The 20,035-nt window shown below is 37.8% G+C and overlaps 1 protein-coding gene across 5 annotated transcripts in view; it reads right to left on the minus strand.

Annotated features, from left to right (window-relative positions):
- The window catches only part of EYA1 (EYA transcriptional coactivator and phosphatase 1), a 164,410-nt gene that overhangs the window by 107,197 nt on the left and 37,178 nt on the right, over positions 1 to 20,035 (minus strand). For 2 of the 5 annotated variants that reach the window (XM_058528873.1, XM_058528872.1), the window contains 3 exons: positions 17,030 to 17,099; positions 16,561 to 16,706; positions 12,384 to 12,521 (listed from right to left, as the gene is read on the minus strand). In XM_058528873.1, the coding sequence (XP_058384856.1) occupies positions 12,384 to 12,521; positions 16,561 to 16,706; positions 17,030 to 17,099 (354 nt within the window). The remainder of the gene's footprint in view (positions 1 to 12,383; positions 12,522 to 16,560; positions 16,707 to 17,029; positions 17,100 to 20,035) is intronic. The other 3 variants (XM_058528875.1, XM_058528874.1, XM_058528871.1) reach the window with 3 other exon arrangements.

The raw sequence follows: 20,035 nt of genomic DNA on the forward strand, positions 1-20,035 counted from the left end.
ATACTAGTACTTAAAAACACACTGAGTGGTAACGCTGAGCTAGGCCCAAATAAACTACTTTACATGTTATAGTTAAATAAACTATCTTACATGTTATAGTTAAACTACTTTACACATTATAGTTAAACTGTTTTACATGTTATAGCTCACTGTGCCCTCACAACCACCTCACATTATATCCCATTTTACATGTGGAGACACTGCCCAAGATTATAAGCAAGTGTGGCAGATCAGGATTCAATTCCAGGCCGTCTGGCTTGAGAGTCAAAGCTCTTCATCTCCACAGTATATTGCTTCTCAAAGTAACCAGAGTTTTTTTCTTTTAATATTTATTTTTTACCAACATATTCAACTTATGGCTAACTAACTCTCATAGAATCACCAAGAGGTGCTTGTTAAAAGGCATATATCGGGGTCCTTCCTCAGACACAGGAATCACCACGTTGTTGAGGCAGAAGAGGGAGAATGTGACCTGGAAATCCACAGGGTTACCAAACACCTACAGTGCCTGATTTCTAGTACCGCTATGCTTTAGTACCAATTCAGTAGGTGTCTTCGCAACGGCTTCAAAAACATGTGACCAGTATAAGCTTTCTTTTTCTGCTAAGAAAGTCATCACACTCATCAAGCATTTACAGAATGGAAGCTTCTCTGGCACTTTTTGCTCTTCAGCTGGGCTAAAGCTCCGAGGGAGTAAAGGGTCCCAATTTGATAGCAGATTTGATGCAGATTTGGGGCCAATACTACCAGATGAATTTCACTGAAGCTTAGGAAGCAAAGGCAAAATAGCAACAACCCTCCCAAGAAAGCTTCCATGTGTAGCTGCTAACCCTACTTCCTACTCTATGCAGGCCCAGCAGGAGGGGCACATTGTGTAGAAGGCTGCCATGCACCAGACTTGAATATGGATGCTATAGGGGAGAAAGGGCAGAACACGACCAGGAAAAACAGACGTTCTTCTTCCATTAGATCAATCCACTGAGAGTTTCTGTTGATTTACAAGAGTCTTCACTTACAACTTTAGGACATAGAATTAGGTTTAGTATTCAGAATTCCTTTATCAAAATAATATAGAAGTATTTTCCTTCCTAGACACAAATGACTTTACATGAAAAGTCACCTCTAGATAAAGAAAAGAGAGAAATATTCTATGACAAAATGTTTTACATTTTATGTAACACTGTATCACAAAAATTCCCCAAAGTAGAAAGAATTCCCACATAAAACCCATTATTTCTCAATCAAGGAGTTTGGCAGAGATGGGTTCAGGTGAAGCTCCAATAATGCCCAATATTATTATTGGTAGACTTTGGAATTAAGTTATATTCCAAGCAGGGTGGCAGTGGGGGTACCTTCTTACCCACTAGCTAAAAGGAAAATCTTATCTATTTAAATAGTTTACTATTGTGAAAAATCATAGCCATACTTCTTTTTTGGCAGGGAGAGGAGACATTAATTTCCAGAAGAGAACACTGGAAAAATTTTTCCTTTCAGAACATCTCTAAGAGACAAAATTATTTTTCATTCCATTGCTCTTTTTAAAGGTTGGAACTTTTATATTCTGAGTGGGTAGATTATATATATAATATTATGAAAAAAAATTTCAAGTTAGTTCAGTCAACAGCATCTTTACAGGCATAACTCCTTCTCTAAAGGGTGTTGTAGGACCAAAAGAAGCAGATGTGACCAGTCTATCCCTTGAGGAAAGTTTAAAAAACAGACACACACTGAAGACAACACCAAGAAACACTAGCTTGTGTTATCTACCCAGACATCACAAGTTCTGACATGGAGCTGCTCCGTGAATGAAATGAAAACACCTGGTTAGATTGGCAAAGAAAATACAACACTACACAGAAAAGGGCAAGCAATGCATTTCTGGCACGGGGTGAGGATAAACCAGCCGAGAAGAAGATCAGGGAGTGAAAGGTTTACAGGGGAAGTGGCGGGGAGACTAAAGGCAGGTAACAGAAGTCTCTTGTCATTTGTTTAAGAAAAGAGTAACAATTCAGGAAAAGAAAAGGCATTCTTTAATTAAAAAACCCAAGAATCTGAAAGTCGAACACACCAACATCAGCATATTGAGACACAGGAAATGTTATGATTCTGAGTCTCCTTAAGGACTGGAGGCGGCGGGGGGAAGCTATTATAAATGCAAGGAAATGTATGTTTATGTAACTGGGCCTGGAGATGGGGGTTGGGGTTACGGTTGGAGAGCCGGGGATGGAGGTGCCGAGGAGAGGAATACGCCGACCAAGCTATTTCCTACGGCTCGCCCATCCACAGCCCACTACATTAATTCAGGATGGGGTCACTGCTATCCTGGAAACTCATCTTACTCATTCTCACTCCTCTGATTTAATGCTGCCCTCTATCCGTTCCCATTTCCCATCCTTCAAGATCTAGCTGAAGTCTTATCTTTTCAATAAGCTTTCCCTGACTATTCGACACTGCACTGATTTTCCCTTCTGGGAACTCGAGCTCACTAATAATTGATACCAAAAATTTACCTCTTCATCAATACTAAACAAGCCCTCATTTGTCTTGTTTCTATCCTGACCATAAGTTCCTTAGATTCACATGTTATATTTATTCACCTGTCTCATATAGGGGAGGATAAACTGTATCTGACTCATGCCTTTGAAGGATTCCATTTAGGATTAAGGGAGACAGAACTGTGCGTGAGAATTTCAATCCAGGGTCGTAGCGACAAAAGGGTCCAGTAAGAATATGACCATCACAAAGAATCAGGTGTAGAAATAGGAGGAAGCCTTTCCATCACTTTTTCTTTTGTGGTGGTGGGAGGCAGTTTGGAAGGGCAACTTGAAGGTCAATAGACATCAGGAGAAAAAAACATCTCCCAATTTCTTTATTTGTTCAGCAATGAAAAAGAGTGGGAAAAGAAAAATAACCAAATAATAATTGAGTTTATTTCTCAGATTTTATCTAGAGGACACACACTTTGCTGGTTTCTTTTAAACTAGATGGTGTATAAAGCTTATCTTTAAAAACTAGATTATAGGGGCTGGCCCCATGGCCGAGTGGTTAAGGTTCCAAGTGCTCCGCTTCGGTGGCCCTGGTTCACAGATTCGGGTCCCAAACACAGACCTCCTCCACTCACCAGCCACGCTATGGTGGTGTCCCATGTACAAAAAAAAAAAATAGAGGAGGATTGGCACAGATGTTAGCTCAGGATGAATCTTCCTCAGCCAAAAAAACAAACAAACTAGATTATAATTACTACTTTAGATTGAAATTATATGAAGAAAATTAAATACAGGAACTATAAGCACCTTTTAGAAGGATTTAAAATATTTCTGAATCTCCAGAAAGAAAATCCAGCAGAGTTTTAAATAAAATAAAGTTTTTAATTGATTAAGCATCATGGATTTTGAACAGCCCATAAAATCTCACTGATCTTACATATGAGTACCACTGGACTCCCGAGACAGTACAAGGGTGTCACATCCATATGCCACATGGGCATCCTAACAGAACATTGACCTTATGGTACAGATACAGGCCTCCTAAGAGGCTACTAACACTGTTAGAACAGATATTGGTGTATCATGGGTATATTAATGAAATGAAGAGTCTTGCTTGCATATGATAAATTTCAATTTCAGAATGCAATAATATCCTACATTTTTACAGTACATTTATGTTTGGTATTTCCACATCTGTTGTCTCAGGTTATTTCCAACATCAGTATGTGAGGTAGTTGAGGCAGGGATCTTTGCCGTTCCTCAAAAAGCAGAAAGAATGGTAATTTCCTTGTGCAAGGACTCTCAGTTAGGGAATGACCATTACCTCCACTTCTCACTCTATCACACCAAATCCACCTATTAAATGTTCTGATTCAGGAATGTGGAAAGTAAAATATATATTGTGAAAAGCAGTATTAATTTATGGTTACACAAACATCACAAACACACAAAGGGTAGTAGAGACAAGGGCACCTGAGAAATTTAATAAACTTGAAATCAAACTATCTCATTTCTAAAAGACTTCTTCATTGTAACTCTCTTTTTAGGCTAGTAAATAACTTTAAAAGTGGATTATATAACGTCACCTACGGATACTGTATCACAAAGATTTTTCTTTCTTCTTGTCACTCTCAGGGGTTCCTACAGAGAAAGGGTGGTGGTCTTGTCAACCGTAACAAACAAGAAACAGTCTTGCTAGAAGACCGTGTGTGGGCCGCCCAGTTCTATAGGTGCTAAGCAATTGTAGGTTAAAAATAAACGAACCCCTCAAAGCTTTAATTAATAAATTTCTACTACTTTTTCATAGTTAAGAAGATCTCAGTCTATGTTGATTTACAACACGGTTTAAAATATTAAATCAAAGTTTTGTGTGTGATTTAACCTGGAGAACACTGCCCAGCTATAACTTCAAAAAAGTTAAAAAAAAAAAAAAAAAAAAAGGTAACATGTAGGTCAAAGGTCTACTTCACAGAGAACAAGGACTCACATTAAAAAGCAGAATCCCAGCCAGCATAAGAATGCTGGAACCTGCTGGGGCCTGTCTGTACTTCCCATGTTTTAGAGCGTTTTCTAGCACTTACTCGGCGAGCAGGATGCTATTTGTCCCTCGTGTATTTTCACAGAAGTCCATTTGTGTTCCTTCCCTGGCCTCTTTGCCATGGGCTATGTCCATCATCGGGCGCGATCTCTGTGGCAGAAGTTAGCGCAGCTCCCTGGGGAAAAACCTCTGAGGCCAGATGGGCTATTTAAAACCAAGGTTTTCCCCCTTCCGTATAAGAAGGATTTTAAATGACCAAGTTTTCCTTTTTATCCCACTAACAGCTTTTATATTCCAAAGAGAATTTTTAACTTAGGTAATAAGGATTGCAAAGTCTTTACACTTATCTTTCCCGATCTATTTCTATATATTTTAACTAAAAAACAACTTATAGATAAAAATATTGGTATTGATCACTGATTAATTATTACCATAACTGGGTTTCAAAAGATTTCCATACAATTTTCAACACTTGTCACGTGAATTAACACAAGATGCCAAAAGAAATGAAACAAAATATTACTTTTCAAAACATCAACTTAAGCAAAAAAAAAAATTTCTAGAACACAAAAAAGGACACAAACTAAAACACAAATATGAGTAGACTGGCAAAGCAATTAAGGAGAAATTTTGAACATCAGTGAAGCTACAATATAGCTGGTCTCCAATTCCAACTCTACATGTCATTTTACACCAAAAAATGCAAATCTCAAATGCTTTTATCATAGCAGATTATAAGAAAAGTTTAATATATATTTTCTTAAAACCATACACTTTGGAGTTTGGTATTTTTCCTTCTGAAAAATACCATTTCTATAGATAATGAAAAATTTCAACAGTACATTGTGCTAAGAAATTTTGAGGGTCTAAATGACTGATAAACTGAAACACTTCAGCTCTATACTGAAAAGCTATCGACAGGCAGAATAAAGGAAATAAGGGTGATTTCCCTTATTGGGTTATTGTTAGATCATTCCCACTTCATAATGAGCCCCAGATAAGTGAGGGGTGAGGGCTGCGGAGTCGTGCGACCTGCCATGGACCCTTCAACAAACCTCTGCCCGTATTGTCTCTCCTCACTAGTTTGAACCCCAATCTCTTTAACAGAACAAACAACATTATATACAAAGAGGCAGTTAGAATTTGTGTTATTTTCTTCTCTAAGTGAGAGCAATAAAGCCTAAAGGAAAATAAACACAGCAGAGTTTCCAGAGCCTTCTGGGTTTCGTACATGTGCATCTGAGCAGCCCCTCCTATCTATCATGGCAAATCCTGACACCTTCCTGGTGCAGAATGACAGGAATGTTCCGCATGGTCACTGCTCTTCTGGGGCAATAAAACACTCAGAAAGGCATTCTATCCCACCACCGATTCTGTGGTGCCTTCAACCAGCTCTGCCTACCAGCATGAACACAAGGGAAGACTACTTTGAACATGCTACAATAACAAACCAACCAAGATTTTTATTAAGCTAAATTCCAAATTCATTTGTCCAAATGAAGACAACTAGAGTCCTTATGAATCTTAATTTCTAACTTCCATTGTAGCATAGACCTCTCCACTCCTAACAGAGATTTGCATATTTTAGACATACTACTAGAGAGTGGAGATGAAAATATGAGTAAAGAGCGTCACTACCTGTAACTCTCTAGAATCAATGGAACTAAGTTATTATGGAAAGCTGGGTTTTCCTCAAAGCTGAAGCTTAACCAGTTAAGTGGCCCAATTTAATTTTAATAAGCTTTTGTGTTTGAAAATCTTTTGCACGTCTTTCCCTCAAACAGACTGCTGAACAAAATTTCATATTCTTCACATGACTCTGCCTCAAAAGTATAAACACCGTTCCTTGTTTTCTGAGGTAGATGGAACTATAAGTCTATATTGTATGGGACGTGGGGGTAAAGGAATGGTGATGCTAGCAATAGGTCCGGAACTTGCATTTAAAAAAAAAAATTGTAACTAAAAGCTTGATTTCAAGCCAGATGCCTCTTTTACATAGAAGGAGAATAAAACGTGCTATGATAAACTGGGCAGATATTCTGTGAAACTGGTCAGTAAATCAAAGGCTGAAGCAGTTTCTCAGAAGTGGTTTTCTTACTCTTAGCACATGCGCGTGCACACGCACGCGCGCACACACACACACACACAAACTCACATACAACACCTCCAATTCACTCTAGCTGGCAGTGTCCTGTGACTGGTGAGCAGCATTGAAAACACTATTCATACTATCTGCACAATTGACCCTGGGGTCTCCAGGCATCCTTTGTCTATCCACACTCACCCAGTTCAGCTAACTCATTTGCATAAGGTTTGTCAATGGTGTGTGAAGAAAAACCTCCTCACATCACTCAAAACTTCTTCCAGAAACACTTCGGCTAACCCTGGAAACAGGAAGGTGTCAAAAACTAAAAGCAAGGATTTCACTTTTTCAGGGTGAAGTCTACAGTTGTCCAGGAACAGAAACATTTTGTCTTTCTCAGTTAAACTTAAGTTTCTAATCTTTCCTTGTTGTACAAAAGAGATAATTAAAGCAGAGATAGAATTTTCCAGCAATCTTGCAGGAAAGGTGAAAGCAATCGGATTTCCCAATCCCTGCAGTTTAACTTCACGGGCTTTCAGTATTAGTGCATATAAAGCGAAAATCCAGTACTTGTTTGGCTTTAAAATGGCAAGACACTGGTTGGCAAGCCATGCTGTGGCGTCATTCCATATAAAGTAGAGGAAGATGGGCACGGATGTTAGCCCAGGGCCAGTCTTCCTCAGCAAAAAAGAGGACTGGCATTGGATGTTAGCTCAGGGCTGGTCTTCCTCACCAAAAAAAAAAAAGGCACAAGCTGGATTCACGGAATCCTGCCATGACAGAAGCATTAAACGTTGGAGCTGGAAGCATCCGGAAGGATCACCTGAAACAAACGAGGGCACCAAGGCTAGCCTGGTTCACAAGGCTAGGCAGTGACAAAATGCCCACAAATTACCAAATAAATCTGTTCCTTAAGTGCCATGAAAGTGTTAAAGTACAGACAGTGTTCAGAAATGAGTTCTCTAAAAAAATTTTTTCTCGAGTTTCATAAGCTGGTATTTTTGACTCATTATATAGCTATTTGTGTAAGGCAGTGTCTCAGTTATTTAAAGAACAAATCTGCCCTTCAGAAAATACACACTACAAGCAACTACATTTTTTTTTTTGTAGTTTTCTTTAAAAGCCTCCCCTATAGGTGCTATAATTTAAGTATATTACAACAAGGCAAAGTTCTAAATAGTTCTAAATCATCCTCCATTTTGATCCATTCTTCAGCATTTTCAGGTTCTTATCCTTTAAAGTCATTGTCCAGGGTTGCTGTAAGGATTAAATGAGATAATATATGTAAAATAATTAGAATAGTCCTTGGCATATATGAAGAGTTGTTATTTTCTTTTGTTGCATGAGCACTAGAGTTTTCCATCTCTATATAGCATAGCTTGTCACATTCCTATATTCTTTCCTAATCTCATTTTCTGAACTAAATAATTTGATGTTTAAATGGCTGCTGCCTCCTCTTTTTCCACCAGTTCTTCTCACTCAGAGTAGAGACATGACTATGGGAATTATTGAGGCATAAGGACCTGGGTGACACCTCTTTCCCACTTCTGCAGAGCTGAGTTTATTTCTTTGCCAATGGCCCTTCTGTGCAAGACTTATTACCACTGTTGCCAACGAAGCAACAGTGCTGCAGTCTTTTTCTCTCTTCTGAATTTCTTCATCATGTTGTTGGTTGTTTCCTTTTGTTTCTCCCATTAATTTTTATATCATGTACAAAGAGCCTGACCTTTGTTGCTAGTGATTTTCCATTTTTGCCAGGACATTAGTTAGATTTGGCTCTTTTTTTGCTATGCTTATTTGGTTACTGGGTTCTTGGTATATGTATTACTAGCAAAGAGAACTCTAAGAATCCAATAATGAAATATTATATCTAATATATATATAATATTATGTATATATTAAAATTTTAATATACATTTCATTTTTTTCCTCCTGGGGAATAGGAGGGAGGAAGCATTTAGATAATGCTTCCTAATTTGAAACTATTTCAGAAAGCTGGACCATAATAATAATAATAAAAATAATAGTAACCACATCACTATCACAACGAGAGCAGTAAAAATGAAAACAACCATTTCAGTTCTTACTATACGCCAGATGTTGGTCAGAGTGATTACATGGATAATCTCAATTAAATCTCACAACACTACTGTGGGAGTAGATAATATTATCCCCCCATTAGAGATGAGGAAATGGAGATGTGAAGAAGTCAAGGCCCAGGCTGAAGGCCCGCAGATAGCAATGGCAGGGCTGTTCCCCGGGCAGTCACTCCAGAACCTACACTGTTATCCAGAGTGCAAGATTTCAGTACACCTTTAGTCCAGTCCTTCTAAATCTGTTAGAACCAAAGAGGTGATCACCATAAATTTTCTTTAAATTAATCAGCATAACATAGCAAGCATACATACCACACTTCAATTGTTTGAGTCACATGGGTTACTAGAATATTTCTTCTAGTATTATGAAATCTTAATATTACGAAATTCTAGTAGCTAAGTCTGTGAATAACTAATCATCATACTTTATATTTTAAAGATGAAAAGATCTTGGAGAAAAAGGTAAAATATTCCCATATCACCAAAATACATATAATCTCATCTAGGACTCTAAGAAAATTTAATAGCTATAAGATGAAACTGATATAAGCAAAAATCACTGTTATTCATTAAGGATGATAGAATTTGGAGAATTTTGAAAATAATTATAGACATTACAGAAATTTTTATATTAAAAAAAGACATAGCAAAAAGACACTCAAAGGTCAACAGACTCCCACAACTGAGCACACAAAATCATTTACTAATGGTGAAACATTTTTCAGAATGCCTTTAATATTTAAGAAATACATATTAATTAGAATTTGTCCTAATCTGGCCATAAGGAGTCTATAGCATACTATATCATTATCCATCATCATATTAGCAAGTTTCAAGTTAACAGCATATTATTATCTGGCTTGGTATGTGGAAGTCATATTATATTCAACAATCTAAAATTGAGTGAAGTGCCCCTTGCTTCATATGGGTAGAAATACCCACACGAAACAATATCTCTGTCACGGAAAACGGGTTCTAAAATTCCACTGGAAAGATCCTTCAACTAGGGGATGCACAAAAACACAAAAAAGTTTTAATGCAATAACCAATAAGCCCAGATGCAATAAAATCCATGGCTAGAAAAGCAATGCTCTATTTGGTGCTACACATGCCCTTATTTCCCTTTTGAAATAGTTTTTTCTCCGCCAAATTAACTTTCTTTTCCCCTCCTGCATTTCCATTCTTTTCTCTATTCTAACGCTACGCTATACTCGGATCGCTGGCTAGTCCTCTCAGGAACCGTTTCTGCCACATAAGCGTTTGATCTGAGAGGAGAGTAAGATAAAAATAACTCTCAAGTGCAGCATTTCTCAAACTCTCTGAGTTGCAGGACCAGCTTTTTCCACTAATCCTTCCCGGACTCACAATTTAGCAAATACAATAGCAGTGCATTACTAAAAGAATAAAATGAAAAAAGAAAAGACAGAGAGAGTCCCATTTCTTACAATTATCATTTGATTTAACCAACATAAAGTTTACTATCGACCTATTATAAAAGTTTCTAAATGCTTAACCCGCAATTTCTGCACTTAGCTCATTATGGTCTGGTAACCAAGAAGCTGCAGGCGGGCTTGGGCCCAGGAACCACACATTAGGGAGCTCTCCTCTAGGGAAGGCACTCATCTGTTTCCTTCTGACCTTTAGCACCCACTTCTCCTCAAGGAGACATGGGTGTCTGGTACAGAATGGGACCTACCATGGCGCCCTATCTAGTTCCCTCATAGCTCTCGAAGACTCCACAACTATATCATTTATTTGTTTGCCTGTCTATTTCTCTCCTTGACAAGAATGAAAGCTCTACGAGCAAACAGACCTTGTTTGCCTCATGAACCATTTTATTACTAGAGCCTGGGACTATTAAATTCATTAACGAAGTCTCTTCATCACTTTTAATTCTTTTTACTCAACTGATATTCAGCACATGTAGAAACACAGTTCTTTTCCAGGGCGCTTAAAGGTTTTGGAATCAAGCACATAAGTAACATCCTTCTAACAATACATACTATCTGTTGTAAGAGTTTTTATCTTGTAGCCCCTAAATATATCAAAACTTTATAATTCAGGCCTTTTTATATCCAACGCAAAACCAAATATAAAAAAGATTAATGGATTTGGTCCCATAAAATTTTAGTTTCCTGTACAGAAAAAAAAAAAAAAAAACTCTTAAAAATGATAACTGGAAATATAACTAAAAAATATTACAAAAGTTTACGAAACTTAATATAAGAAATAATAAGACAAAAAGGAACACAACCACAGAAGAAAAAATGGCTTATCTTCTCAACTTTTAAAAAATGTGTATGAAAACAATAACATCTTGTACCTAACAAAATGACAATTTTTTTAAAGTAAAATATTTAATGTGTTCACTCTAAATCACAGCCGTTCCTTGTCTAAATATATAACAAATCCTTAAAACAGTCTAAAACAGTTTACCTAGCAATTCCACACCTAAATTTACCCAAAGGAAATAATTAAGGAAGCACATAAGATAGCATAGCATTGTTCTAGATGTCCAATAATACTTGGCTCACTTAAATAAGATTTATCTATGAAACCATGCAATAGAAGCATGCTGTAGAATAAAAGGATGCTGTGGAATAAAATGTGTTGATGTGAAAAGATATTTACAATATATTTGTTACTGAAAATAGCAGTTGCAATATTGTATTATACCATATGGTCCCATACTATACATCTAGAAGAATATATATCAAAGTGATAATAATAAATGCGTGGGATATCTGATTACAATTATTTTTCCTTCTCTGTATTTTGTAATTTATCTGCAATAACCAAATATTTTTAATGAAGATAAAAGGGGCAAAAAAGATAAAAATCACAAAAAGAACCCCTTCAACCAAAAAGTAGTGATCAATGATTTAATTCAACTATGGCTTGGCACTATTAAGAGGCTGAATACGATTTGTTAAACTGATTTGTAGTAAAAACAAGATACTAGGAGAACGTTTAAATTATGTGAGAACTATTTTCAAGTACTTCATAGACACATTTACATGACAATCTGCTAATTACAGTGATACCTATGTATTCTTGAAAACAGCTTTGACAATGTTTCAGCTGTCATTCCATTTGACATTCCATTCCATTCCATGGCACCTGTATTATGTTTAGTCTATAGTTTCAAAATCAGAACCCAGGTACTGGTCCTTGGAAGCAATATCTTGAAGATGCATTGAGTGGCTGTCCAATTCGGTAGGTCATTTAGTCAACACATATCACATACTCTATTTCTAGAGCTGTGATAATGAAAATGAAGAAAACAGCCTTTTTAGAGAGGTTGGTTGGCCACACCAAGTGCCAGAGTTTTAGCACAGATCATACCACAACCTCTTATGTCATTGACTTGTTTTTCATTCTTTTTCAATTGACAGAAGCAAAGGCAGAAAACTTCAACTTCACAAAGAATTTTAGAGCTTTTTGAAAAGAACTTCAGAGATCATTTAGTCTAACCCTTTGATGCTATTAATATGGAAATTTAGGCCCAGAGAGCAGTGAAAGTGAAGAGCTGCAAGTGAAGAAAGCAGAACTAGAATCAGGTATCTAGCCTCTCAGCCCAGTCCACTCTCCACCATCGTCCACTATCTCCACAGAACATCAGATTCTACTTTAGAAAGCACAGGATTAATGAAAGCAGCAATGCCAATGTGTATACAGACCTTGCATCTGGTAGCTGTACGGGGCTTGTCCGGGTTGAGGGGTACCAAAGCTTGTGCCATAGCTGAGAAATCCTGTCTGTCCAGGGGACTGAGACTGTGACAATCCACCTTCAGTCTTGATGCCTGCCCACAATGCACCTAAATCAGTTAGTGATAGCTTATCTATTTGTTCATTTTCAAAAGCTGGTAAATACACAGAAACACTCCCACAACTGTTCAGTCACAAACGCCTCCCAATACTATCTCAGGAATCAAGGGTATACGTGTTTAGAGTGAAATTCCCTAAACTATAACTTCAATTTTTGAAAAAAATAGGATTATTACAGATTTGAATGCCTATTCACACGGTTCTTTGTTGCTGTTTTTTTGAATTCCATTTTCTATAAAATTTAATTCCAGGGATATCATTTCTATACTTAGTTTTGTTGTTTTACAAGAGTTTAAGATCATCTCCTTTATAGTTAAGAAATGGTCATAATTAAACTTGAGCTAAGCTACTGCAAAAGTTGCTATGTTGATCAGTGTCATAATCAAAATCCTTTTTCCAAAAATTATGATTGGAGTCTCATAGCCTCACAGCATTCTTTTCTTTTCTTATTCTTTCTACCATAAAGCTGATTTTAGTGCACAACTCATTTTGAAGTCAGAGGAAGCACTATTGGGCACAGAACAAAGCAACACACGGGAAAACCTTCTCCCAAATATCCAGATCCTACCAGAAAGCAAGCACAAAGGAAGGAGAATATTAAAGAACTGAATCCTATATAACAGCATAGTGATTTAGAAACACCTGAAGTTGACCAGAAGTTCCCTTTCTGTCTCTTGTAGTTTCAAGTATTTATTCAAATATAATTATTTTAAAAGTAGTCGGAATTATACTTTCTTTTCATCATGTCGCAATATAAAAATAATGTATTTGTGGACCCCAAACACTTTCCAAAGTGCCAGGCTGACATTCCAATTTCAGGACTTGAGATTGGCAGTATTGTTGTACAGGGTTCAGCCCTGGATCATAATTAAAGACAGTCATGAAAGTTAAAAACTGTCCCTAATTCCCACGGAGGGAGGGGAAGAAAATTTCTGCCAAGGGCATTCACATTTTTGAACAATTTTACTTCGCACTTAAGATAAATGGTATCTTTGGGATCTAGAATACACAGTAGTCTCACTGTTTATTTCCATTTTAGGGGAATTTCATCAGTAGAATGAAATTAGGTAACTTTCCTAAGGCAGTGGAAGAATCTGACTCTTGGCTGAGAGCACCTACTCTAATTCCTGGAGTATCTCTAAATAACCTCATCATGACCTTAACATTTAAGTCTTAACAGAACCTTAACATTTTAAAAAATGTGATTTTCCTTCTATAGGTAATCCCAACCCAATGAATAACCCGTACATATAAACGGTCCCTGGAAAAACATCTGCCCAAGACAGGTGGCTTGACGGCTCTAGAAAATCTCTATTGGTGATTTTCCCAGCAGGGATTTTCTCCCTTCTCTCTCAATTTGAGGATATAATGATCTGCTTCCAGTCTTCACCTGTACCACCTCTGTTTTTAGCCTGGAGGTTCAGGATGGGAATCTTTGCGATAAGAACAGGTAAGAAAGAGCAGCAAGAGGCAGGAAAGACGTCCACAACCACACCTATCTCCATGCTTTCTATCCGCAAGCTGGCCAACAATCTCACTGGTCAACTCTAAGCAGATCCAGTGAAGGAAAGAGTCAGATCTCCCTCCCCACTGATCTACTGTTCTCACTATGAAAAGATTTGCCTATCTTTTCTTACAGGGGCTAAGTAAAAAGCCAGGGGTACAAGTCCTTGGAGCAAGGCTTCTAAGACCATCAGGCCCTGGACTAACAGCAGTTAAAAATCCTAAACTAGGGACCGGCCCCGTGGCTTAGCGGTTAAGTGCGCGCGCTCTGCTGCTGGCGGCCCAGGGTTCGGATCCCGGGCGCGCACCGACGCACTGCTTGTCCGGCCATGCTGTGGCAGCATCCCACATATAGCAACTGGAAGGATGTGCAACTATGACATGTAACTATCTACTGGGGCTTTGGGGAGAAAAAGTGAAAAAAAAAAAAAAAAGGAGGAGGATTGGCAATAGATGTTAGCTCAGGGCCGGTCTTCCTCAGCAAAAAAAAAAACAAAAAAAAGAAGAGGATTGGCATGACTGTTAGCTCAGGACTGGTCTTCCTCACAAAAAAAAAAAAAGAAAGAAAAAAGAATCCTAAACTAGGTGTTCTTCCTTCATGAGAAAGCAATGGGGAGATGGCTGCCATATTTTTCGGTGCACTGGCTCAAGAAAAATAGAATGCCTGGTCAGAAGTGCTGTGGGCATCTCCTTGTCAGGAAAATGCCAAGCACTGAGAACTAGTCCCAGGAGATTTATAACCATGGAAGGCCCTGGGATCAAAGCCCTTGACAGAGCCTTGCTCTCACCACCTCCTGGACCTCCACCTGTCACATTAAAATCCCCAGCCTCACTTGACTAGTTTCGATTTTACTCTCAGAGCCTCTGTTCATCTTATCCTCCTGAAACGACTATTTCAGAGAGCAGGGACATTCACTAATAATTTAGAACTGGAGGAGTCCCTGCCCCAGAGCCCAGAAATTGGCAAAGGCCCCTACCATGACTGAGCAGAGAGGAGAAAGAAGAAAAGGAGAGGAGTTGTGTGAGCGGCACCAAGGTAGTGACAGGAATGGCACATTCCCACAGCAGCATTGGTGGGTCTACAGTACTTTAGTATTGTTTGCACTGGAAAATATATTTATACTTCAAATAACCAGCTCACAAATAAATTTTGAGAATATAAATTAGGGATTGTCTTAACTCACATTATAGAATTGAAGCTATGCAATTCGAACCATAGATCCTTTTTCCCCTTTTAGTGCAGGAGTAGCTTAAAATTAAATTACAGACAAATTTGATTTATATCTAATATTATTTTGAGAAATTTTGAGTAAAAGTTATGAAAATGAAAGATAATTCTAGAAAGTCCATTTTAAGGCTGTTTCTAAAGTCTGATTTAAAAACACCTAGCTAGATAACATTCAGTTCTGATAGTTTTGAAATAAAACTACATAAAGTCATATATAATTCAGATTTTAATTTCTATATTTTTTATAAGAAATTTATATATGGTTGATTCGGTTTGGGGTAAAGACAGAGAAGGAAAAGGAATAAAGTAGTTTGCGTCCTAATTATTAACGAAATGCTCAAAGAACATTATTTCTTTCAATATACTGCAGAAAAGAATATTACAAAACAACAATAGCAGCAGCATATTAGAATATTGATCAGAAAAATTCTGTGTAATTCTGAACTTATTCTATCAGCGCTTTCCTCCAAACGTCCATGTACATTTTCTTGATCACTAGGTTTTCCTTTTTTTCCTTAATAAAATGCCAGTAATTCATATTTTTTTCATCAAAGTGCAATTTGTTTAAAATTACAACTCAATTGAAGAAAAGGTATTTTGAAATTCTAAGATGTTTTTTTAAAATTAAACTTTGGGGTTTCACTGGATTCATTTTTAATTTACAGGTATTGACCCTTGTAACAACTGAGTTCAATTACACCAAGATAAAGATAATCTCCAGGTGGGAAGGAACAAAGGGAGATGTGAGCTTTAAATGCTTCCTGATTTGCCTCTTTCAAGTGAGGCCCAAGCCCCGATATATAGATCACTTTTCCTAATGGTTGATAATGCTGACATTTGATAACACCACCACCCTCGAGTTTAGAGCAAGGGTTTGTTGAATTCCGTGTATGATCCCCTAATCATAGCTCAGCATCTGATAAATAGGAAATGAATATTTACCCCAAAAGACTTCATTCACAGGCGTTTTATCGCAAATATGTACCAAAATACTTTGGATTCCAGAGCCAAGTGCTCAAATGGCAAATTAAGAATTGAGATATAATTGGAAAAAAATAAGAGCGAGAGAGCACACGAACCAGGCAATCAATTTGTCACCTCTGACCTCAAGATAAGTAGCCACCTGTTCTTACAATGCTCATTAGGAACAATCATATTAAAAATTTAGACGCGAAAGGTGATGACACTTTCTAAAGTGGCCCAGGATAACAGTCTTCCAGTGCCACTCCTGTGAAACTTTCACACACACAGGCATGCCCACTAGACAATGCCACCACTAATACAGAGGGATCACTCACCATATGAGGAAATTCCGTAGGGCTGTCCCGGCTGTGGGTACGTGGCATACGCCGTAGCTTGTTGCATTCCTGTGGTAAACTGAGTTTGCCCATATGCAGCCATAGTTTGTGAGGAAGGGGTAGGGAGAATATGTGGGTATGGTCTGCTATTTGTCAGAAATGACAGAAAACAGAAAGCCCATGCATTAGATGGAAACATGCAAGGTAACTGATTAACAACTATATCACAAATTCCAGTTAAAGACTGTCTCTTAAAGTCAAACTTTCAAATATAATACACAAAGTACTGAAATACTTCAGCATCTCTACTAGGGGATGCTCAAAATAAATTTGCATAAATACATTGAAGTCTGTATGAAACACTTTGGTTTAAATTAAGATGTAACATATGGGCACAAGACATGATTTGAAATAAGGTAAAAGACTACTCAGAAAAGTTATGTATTGATTAAGAGAAAATACATCTTACTTGGAAGGATAAATCTGTGGTGGGGAGAACTGGTGAGTTGGTCTTGGGCTGAAGCTACTGCTCCCAATTGCTGGAAAAGAAACAATGCAGAATAATCAAAGAAAAATACAAATTATGTATAAAGTATGGACAGAGTTTGAACTACCGGTTGACCATATGAAATTGCAGATATTTGACCCTTTCAGCCTGCAGAAACGCCAATTTCATGTGGTCAACCTAATAGAAAGTTAACCTATATTAAGGAACCTATAGGAACTAATTAAGTGGTTCTAATTTTGAATTAACTCTTAGAAAACGTAGTCACAACCCATTAGCACGCTGTGATGGTTTTTACAGTGGCAATACTTGAAGAGTACAAAAAGTCCTCGTTACTGTTTGGAAAGACACGCTGGAAAGGGAGGGATGAAGTTGAAGCGCAGGGCTGGGCAGGACCCAAAAGCTCATCTGGCCTATTGTTCATGCTCCACGGGAACGCACACCTGAGACTACTACCCGGAAACACGATCTAATCTTCTCTCAGGTGAGTAGAACTAGGACAGATCCTCATTTGCCTGCATTGATTTAGCAACGTTTTTTAGTAAAAATGCATTCCTATAACTATCTTAAATTTCTCAAGTTGCAACCTAAGCCTGTTTTTTCTTGTGCTGAGGAGGGTGTTCCCTTGCCTCTCAGTTATATGTGCTCAACTTCAGGGTCCAAGTAAAAAGTATTGTTTTGTTCTGTTTTGTTTATTTAAAGAGGTTATTTAAGCATTCAAGCATAATTTCATCTCTTTTTAATTACATATACCTTCAATATGTCTCAGAAATGCACTAAACTCTCCTATCAAATGTTCTTTTATGTTCATTCTGAACTAAAGAAGCAAAAATTCATTTTCATTAACATAAAGCCATAAAATGGTAGTTTTCAGCTCCTTTCATTGTAAATAAGGGCTACCTATCTATGTATGTCGCTACACACATTTACATTTATATTTGTATATATACACACAGATATATATATATTTTTTTTTCTTCCCTCAAACTCTCTGTATCCTCTACCTGGCTAAGACGCATATTCTTTGGGTACAATTATTATAAGATATAATAAGCTTATTTTCTTTTTCCACTAATAATCATTTTCTTCAGAGGTTCTAGTATTTATTATCTGTATTCTACATTAAAGCCCTTCATAACATTCCATGCATTCAAGGTTTTATACATTTTTCATGATGTCACATCAGTTCATTTATGCCTCTCAAATTTAATTTTCCAGCTTTTGTTTGGGAGAACAGCAGTAGAGTTGAACTAGAATCTCAAAATCTATGAACAATCCTTTCCTTGTAAAGCAAACAGGCCTAGCGCGGTGACAATATAACAGATCTAGATCAGCACGGCTCTTGCAGGTTGCCAGACTTCAACCTTCTGGCCGTCAGTTTGGCAGAGATGGAGTCCATAATAAAGAGACGGAAGGCCAACTCAGCTGGTGTCCCCCTGTCTTTTGGCACATGTTGAGTCACTACTCTGTTCCAGGCGCTGAGCTGGAGGCTGCAGATGCAGACATGCAAAGACAAGTTCTGTCTGTCACACGCGGGGAGGCCGACACACAAATAGCCGTGGGAGGATTAGTTCAATATTGCAGTTTATAGAAGAGAGGGATTAGTGAGGGAACGCGTGGACTACCACTTGCCCAGGTCATCTGCGACTACAACCTTTTCTACTCCCCTTTTCTAAGGCTGAAAAGAAGCCAAGGGCAAAGTGGACTTCTCTAGCAGAGTTGCTGGAGGACTACTCTCTTCCCCGGACAATCACAGTTAAAAATAAGTTTTAAAAAAATGAAACTACAACAACAACAACAAACCCAATGTCACCTGATGATGGAAGCCACAGAAATCCCTTTTATTCTTTTCTAGTTCCATCTCCATGTTTTTCAAACTGTAGGTCACAACCCACAAAAAGACCATAAACTCAACTTAGGTTGCATCCATCAATTTTTTACAAAGAGAATGACAGAATAGATGATATCAGAGTTATTACACAGGGTAAAGGAGATTCTGGGAAGCTTTGATTTAGATTATATGCATGGTATACGTGTGTACACATGAAGAAAGAGATTTGGGAGGCTGCAGAGTGTGGTAATTAAGCACAAGTTCTGAAATCAGAATTTAATTTCAGCTCAGATTCAAGTTTCAACTCTTCTAGGTGGTCTTAGTCAAGTTACTTGATTCCTCTAGGCCTTGACATGATCTCATGTAAAATGAGGGCAATATTGCTACCAACAACTCATAGGATTGTTGTGAAGACTAAATGAGATAACTGACACAAAGTACATAACACAATGTACAATAAATGTTTGTGATCTCAGATTCCCAGATTCCTACTATCTTTGTCTCCAAATTGGCCCCTCCTTCTGTATTTTTAATTCTATTCAATGAAAAGTATCACCATCTGTCCAGGAAAATGCTTAAAAGCAGGATTCTTTGCCCCCATTTTACATATGGGGATAGAAATTAACACGTCCACGCAAATAAATAGGAAAGCTGGTATCTGAACTCACGTCTGTCTAACTCTTTCCGCCAAAACATAGCTACCTCCTACACAGAAACTAGAAACCTTAAAATCATCTCATTTTTTTCGCTCTATTTCATGACTCTCAAGTTATTCATCCCAAATCCAGAAATTGCTTGTGGATCTGTCCTGCATACTCCATCCCTGCTCTCCTGTCTCTGTTCATGTTCTCATCATGTCTCATCTGGACTACTGCAACCGTCATCGAGCTACTTGCCCTGTGTTCCACCCATCTCCCTTCCACTGTCACTCTGCCACCACAGTGAGCTTTCTTAAATGGAAACCTCTTCATGTCCATTCTCTAGCTTACAGTCTCTCAATTGCACTCACATCACCCCGAGGAAAAATTCCAAATTCCTTGGCAGAGTAAACAAAAAGATTCAAGCTTCCATTCTACTCACCCCCCAGGTTTAGTAGTGTGTAGCCCTCTCCAGATGTGAGGACTACCCTACACGCCGTG

This window comes from Diceros bicornis, chromosome 33, assembly GCF_020826845.1.
Source record: "Diceros bicornis minor isolate mBicDic1 chromosome 33, mDicBic1.mat.cur, whole genome shotgun sequence".
In the NCBI taxonomy this organism is placed as follows: domain Eukaryota; kingdom Metazoa; phylum Chordata; class Mammalia; order Perissodactyla; family Rhinocerotidae; genus Diceros; species Diceros bicornis.